At 32.3% G+C, this 6,723-nt stretch overlaps 1 protein-coding gene across 1 annotated transcript in view; it reads right to left on the bottom strand.

The window, feature by feature from the left end:
• The window catches only part of LOC110026082 (actin-depolymerizing factor 5-like), a 2,896-nt gene extending 1,703 nt beyond the window's left edge, over window positions 1-1,193 (bottom strand). The window contains exons 1-2 of the mRNA XM_020726870.1: window positions 1,004-1,193; window positions 672-931 (exon numbers count right to left, since the gene is read on the bottom strand). Of these exons, the coding sequence (XP_020582529.1) occupies window positions 672-931; window positions 1,004-1,024 (281 nt within the window). The 5' untranslated portion in view covers window positions 1,025-1,193. The remainder of the gene's footprint in view (window positions 1-671; window positions 932-1,003) is intronic.
• Window positions 1,194-6,723: the final 5,530 nt, after the last annotated feature.

Below are 6,723 nucleotides of genomic sequence, written 5' to 3'. Positions count from 1 at the left end.
TATATATATGTAAAAATAGAAGTTTAGGTGTTAGATACCTAAATATGTAAGAGTAGGGTGCTATATATTAAATGCCTCAAATAATTAATTCATAAAATAGGCCATTTAATATAGAAGTAGTGTAATTAAAATCAACCTAATTATGGTTAGTAATTTAGCCTAAATTACAGGACAAGTAGATGACATGATATCAATTTCTATCATGTGTAAAATCTGTTTCAACTTTGGCATTACATATAGACCACTAATTGTTTATGTATTTACACATCTATGACCTAGAATTTTATATTTACTTATGTATGAAGAAATTGAAAAAAAATAAAAAATAAAAATAGAACAGAGAATAAAAAAATATTTGCGTACGGAAAACTTTCGTGGAGTTGTGTGTACACTGTAGTTTATTCGGAGGTTACGGCTAGGTTACATTTAGGTTACAGAAAAAATCTAGAACAGAGAATAAAAAAATATTTGCGTACGGAAACTTACGTGGAGTTGTGTACACTGTAGTTTATTCGGAGGGTATGGTTAGGTTACATTTAGGTTACAGAAAAAATCACAAGAGATTACAACTTAAGTTATACTTTCCGAATAAACTAAAATGTATGTAACTCTGAGCACGCTTTTCGTATGCAAATATTTCTCGAGAACGAAAGAGTTGTAAGAGAGAAAACCAGGTAATGAAGAAGATCCTGCTCTTTTGACAATTATCGATGGAGACGAAATCGAAATCGAAGACCGCGTATCGGCAATCGTCGTGGGGGAGTGAGGCGGCGAGATCTGCATATCCCTCGGCGGCGCCGCCTAGCTTATCGACCATCACGGCCCTCGAGCCCTCATCGATCTTGAACACTATGTATCGATGAACTCTCTTCCATTTCATCTCCATGAAACACTCCCGGCATTCTTCCCTCACCTTCATGCCTTCCGTCGCCTGCAATAAATCACTCTGATTAATTAAGATCGAAGATCAGAGAATCGCTTCATGAGAAGCTTAATCAATTACCATTTTGAAAGCCATCGCCATCTTTTCTCTCTTTCTTGTGCTTTTCGCTCTCTCTGGTTTGGTTTGGTTTGGTTTGGTGGTTTCGATCTGGATCCCTACGTCAATAGTTTTGAGCAATCTCGACGGAGCTCGCTGGAAGGGAAAGTGAACTTTATGTGCCCATTTATTAGGTTATTCTGTAAATAGAACTATAAAAGAGTTTAGTGCGACACACGTAAGAAAATATGTTTTAAGTGCAATGCATGTAAAATCTCTTTTTTTAAGGAATATTTACATAGAGACCACTCGATTCTTATGTATTTGCATATGAACCCCTAAACTTCAATTTGTGGCATTCCTTACCCTACAATGCATGAAAAGATGTATTTTACTTTTTTTAAATAAAAATTTAATTGTTAGATATGTATATAGATGCCCCTAAACATCATGACCTCATTTTTACATATTCTCAAACCATAGGGTTATAAAGGTAAATATCAAATTTTATGTGTTAGATATGTTACAATACATGAGAAATGTGTGGTATGTATGTAAATTTTTCTTATTCTTAATGTGAAGTTAGATCATGAACATGTAAAACATAAAAAATATGAGTGATGAGACATGAAATGTTCTCCACTTTTACAAAGTTAATAATAATAATATATTTTTATATTATTCCAAAGATTGAGTAGTACGTACGTAAATATGAAAATTCAAATATTATATATATGTAAAAATAAAATAATAATAGTGTGGTATGTATGTAAAAGCCCCTAAAAATAATTTACAAAGAAGACCCATTATGAAATTAACTCTCAAACTATATACATGAGCCATAGTTTGCTATGATTGGGATAAAACCTAGGATATTGTCTCCCTAGTTTTTCCATGCTAGAGGCCCATGCCAACCTTAACTTGAAAGGAAAGGGAACTCCTTGCATGAGTTGGGGACATGTGGGAGCATTGAAAGGAATGTGTCTCCTTTTGGTATTGCTGTATGGGGGCTTACCAAAAGGAAAATGCTTTATAGATCAACTTGTGCATTAAAAATAGGTTTATAAATGTAAGGGAATGTGGTGTGGTTTGCACAAAATGGCATGCATGATGATCATATGCATCAGATCAACTTGTCATTTGTCGTAGAACACGTGTCATGCACAAAGAAATATGAAGGGTACAATGTGGATCTAAACATTGTGTCTATATTCATGGCAGATTACAAATTTTGAAAGAAAACAAAAAAAAATACTCTATGTTTTCTCTCAAGATATACACACGTATACAAAAGCCATTATAAGCTTGATGAGATACTTTCGTATGACATTCAACCAAGAACAGAACCAACTTTAATTTTTGGGGTGTGCAAAATCACCAATTATTCATTTTTTTACTAGTATTGGACAAAAGAATATTTCGGGACTAAATAACTAACTTTAAAATGCAATATAACGACTATATTGTGTGTAATATAGTCATGGTGATTGCTTTAAATAAAGCAACTTGTTTAATTTGCAAACTTGATTCCTGTGTCCGGAAGCTTTAAATCCCTTCTACATCTGATTTGTACATCAAGTTGAGCTAACTCGACATTAAATTGCAACAACCAAAAGTTAGTAATATTCCAATAGACAATTATTTAACAAACCAAATAAAAACATCTTTATAATTTATTGTTCCGTTGAGCTAACTCGACATTAAATTGCAACAACCAAAGTTAGTAATATTCCAATAGATAATTATTTAACAAGCCACATAAAAACAACTTTATAATATATTGGTCATGTTGGTATCCTTCATTTTCATGGCTTGTTTGGAGCAAAAGAGAGGGAGAGAGAATCAAAAGAAAGAAAATATATACTAGAAAGCTTGAATGTATAATCCATTGCTTCGGATGGTTTTATAGCTCATGTAATGGTTTTATAATGAATTTCATGGTTTAAATTTTGATATATCATCTATTTACATTCCAATGCAATTTCATCGAGATTTGGTGGGGTATTAATGTGTTGCAAATATTTTTTTGAGTCAGTCATGTTTTCATTATACTTATGTGAAATGATGGGTATGATGTTTATAAGATATTTAATAATCATAATACATGATCTCAGACGTTTGTTTTATATAATCTATTCCATTCATAACAGCCATGCTATATTCATAGAGCTTATTATCTCCTTGAGCTCCTATATGCTCCATAATGCTCTCCCCATGTAATCGTACAATATCTATATAGTTAATAGATATAATCCAACAAGATTTTTTGCATGCCTCACACGTGTAGGCTCATATGATGGAATAGTTCAATGTTGTTGTATACATCACATTAGGGGTCAAGCTCAAGCTGAGCTTGTTTATTGAGTGAGCTCGAGCTCGAGCTCTTCCCGGCTCCAGCTGCCATTAGTCATTTCGATGCATTTTTTTAAAAATATTTTTCAAAGCATTTTCCGGTTAGCTCCAGCTGCCTCCTCAGACTCCGACGACCAATATCTTCTCCAGTGAGCTCCCGCAAAAATTGAATTTTTATTTCGAACACGCAAGCCGACTACTACCAGTATAAGCCGAGCTCGAGCTCGTCATTCAAGCTCAAGCTCACAATTTGCCACACGCGCCAAGCTCAAGCTTGGCATGGCTCGAGCTCGATTCAACTCTTTTGCACCCCTACATGACACAATACATTCACAAAACATCACGCTTAATATTAAATGACATTTGATCATGAATTCTGAGAGGGATGGTATTATGGAAGCTACATATTTGTGGTGTATTGAATATTCAAATCGATGCTCCCCTCATTTGTTGCACCCCTAAATGTTGCGATCACTATACAATACCGGTTGCATCGGATAGAGCCATGACATAATATACCTCTTAATGGTCATAGTAATATATCTAGGGGCATTTACATACCACTCAGTCCCTATGTTTTACGTATCTAACATCTAAAATTTGATTTTTTATATTTCTACCAGCCAAATTGTTCATATCAAATGCATAGGAATTGATCGGTATGTGTGTCAGCGAAATAACGAGGGCTTGTGCGAGGTCTCAAAAGTCTATGGGAATTTACAGGAGGCCGCAAGGTTTGCTTATTCTAAATTCGCACGACTTGGGCAAGTTCAAAATAACCTGAGAATGAACTAGGCAGAGTATTCTAAATTGTTTAAAGAATTGTTGGAAAATTTACACACACACCACACAATTCTTATGTATTTACATAAAGATGGTCTAAAGTTTGATATTTACATTTATAAAACCTTGTTATTAAGAGCATATGCATAGAAAGGTGCATTTCACTTTTAAAAAATTAGTGATGGTGATATTTTTTTTGATGTGATATCAAATATTTTAGTGTTAGGTATGTAAATATATAAGAATTGTGTGGTATGTATGAAAATGCCTCAAAATTATTTTTGCAATTATATTATTCGCAACTAAACACCAATAGTTCTTTTAGTTTACACTCAGATAACATCAGAACAAACAGCCCCTTAACACCTTCAGTTGGAAGGAATGCATTGTTAATCTCTATTTCCATTTCTGAACAATTACATGAGCATCCTTCGAAAACAGTCCATTCCTTGAGCGTACAAAATATGCGGAAAAAATGAGAAAAGTGTCTTTATTTAATCCCAGATTCTATATAAGTGCCAATTTAGTACCCCTAGTAGGAAAGTAGGAAAGCTCGTTCTTTGTTTAGCTGTTTGTGAAAAGTTAGTGTTTAGCTTTTTAAGTGGCTCGTGTTCGCATCATTCCTTAATTTAACAAGTCAGATACGAACAAATTTTTTAAGCTCAAACTATTAATGAGCCACACACGAACAATCCTTTGCTTGATCATTTTAGCTCTAAATAAAGAAATTATATATATATTATTTATATTATTTATATTATAATATATTATATATATTTATATCTAAGTTTAAATCATACTAACTCGTGCGGTTATGTGGTTATGTATCTTCTATTGCACAGAGTTGCTACAGGTTTGAATCCAACACACTACATCTATTTTTTCAATTAATTTAAATATATCAATTTCAAACCGAATATAAATAAGAATATGTAAATCAAGCCAAAAACGAACACACGGTTTACAAGCAATTTGAGCCAATCAAACATAATTAATTTCAAATGAACCAATATTGAGTTCGCTTAATTACTGCTTGTCAAAGGGCATGTCTTCTCATGTTTTCAGTTGTTCTCTTCTCAGTGGGACTTTATAATCTTTATGATTTTGCTTGCCTGCATTAATTATTGTTATACTGTTTTGATGTCCATTTTTCATATTTCATTACTATGTTTTCAGCATTTAATTCTTGACATTTACTGGTTATATTTTCTTCTCTAGCTCATCACATTTTCAGCTCTCATCTCTTTGTCCTGGGGCAACCTGGAGCTTACAGAATCAAAAGCATCTGGCTAAATGCTAGAAACAAAGCAGCATTGAAAGCATTATACTTGGTTTAAACAAGGATAAACATGAACTCTTTGGTTCTGAAATATTTTGTGCTAAATTTGGATAATTTTGATTGATTGGATAATATAAACTTGGAACATAGCAAATTTAATCATAAAACCTTCTGATGTGCCTTCTAATTTGCTTTTTCACTTTTAATCTTTCATCAATGTTTTAAGCTAGGCTTGGAATAGGTGTGAGGCACTCTCATATGAAGCTTACGATGTGTTATAGAAAAGTTCAAGTTCTAGTGTTAAATTTACTCAATGCTATTGCTTGTGATTTGTTTCTATATTTATTTTAAGGAAGTTTGCTTACATATACCACTCAATTCCTATGTATTTAACACCTAATCTTCAACTTTTATATACATGCAACCTTACCTATACGTGAAAAAGGTGTATTTCACTTTTTAAAAGTTAAAATGACGGTATTTTTTATGTGATTTGAAAGGTTTTGGGTGGTCTAATTATGTAAAAAAATAAAGTTTAGTTTAGAAATGTAAATTCACAGAAATTGGGTGGTATGTTGTAAATGCCTCTTTATTTAAATTAGTGCTTTTGTAGCCATATCATGACGTTGACCATTGTCATGTGCAAATTAGTTTCATGATTCTTATTGGTTGGTGAGCCTGTGCATATAATGAGAAGATCTGGAAAGATTTACACAGTTTGTCATTGCTAATTTTGAGCATTATTTACATGGGGTGCACTTGGTCCCAGGGCTTAAATTTTGGTAGCTGCACCATTTTTGTAGAATTTAAGTTGAGTTAATGGTTTCATCAATGGGTTTCAGTTTTATTTATTTGTTTTGTTTTCTTACTTATTGCTTGTGAAATTAAAATTTAGTATTTATTTGAACTGTAATGTGTTTTATTTTTATTCATCTCATTCTGTTCATATATCATCATCATCATCATCATGTCACCATTATCAACACTTCACCATTATCATTATTGTTGTTGTTGTCATTATTTGGCCCAACAAAAAAGTGTTCGGCTCGTTTATATTTCGAGCTGAAAAATTGTGTTCGTGTGAGCTGTTCACGAATAAAGAGTCCTTTTAATAACCTTAATCATATAACCATAAGACATAAGACAATAAGGGTTTGAGCAAGATTTAAAAATTATTATTTCTATTAAAGCATTATTTGAATCTAATTTAATAATTTTTATTCTATTTTTTTAATCAATATTTTAATTGATTATAAATCTTTGCAGTCTTGTAGTCAATTAGATTTTAAAAAAATACTATTTAATATATATATATATATATATATAAATT

This window comes from Phalaenopsis equestris, unplaced genomic scaffold, assembly GCF_001263595.1.
Source record: "Phalaenopsis equestris unplaced genomic scaffold, ASM126359v1 Scaffold000349, whole genome shotgun sequence".
Taxonomy (NCBI): Eukaryota; Viridiplantae; Streptophyta; class Magnoliopsida; order Asparagales; family Orchidaceae; genus Phalaenopsis; species Phalaenopsis equestris.
Note: the sequence above shows the minus strand (reverse complement) of the source record. Positions and strands in the feature narration are given on the sequence as shown.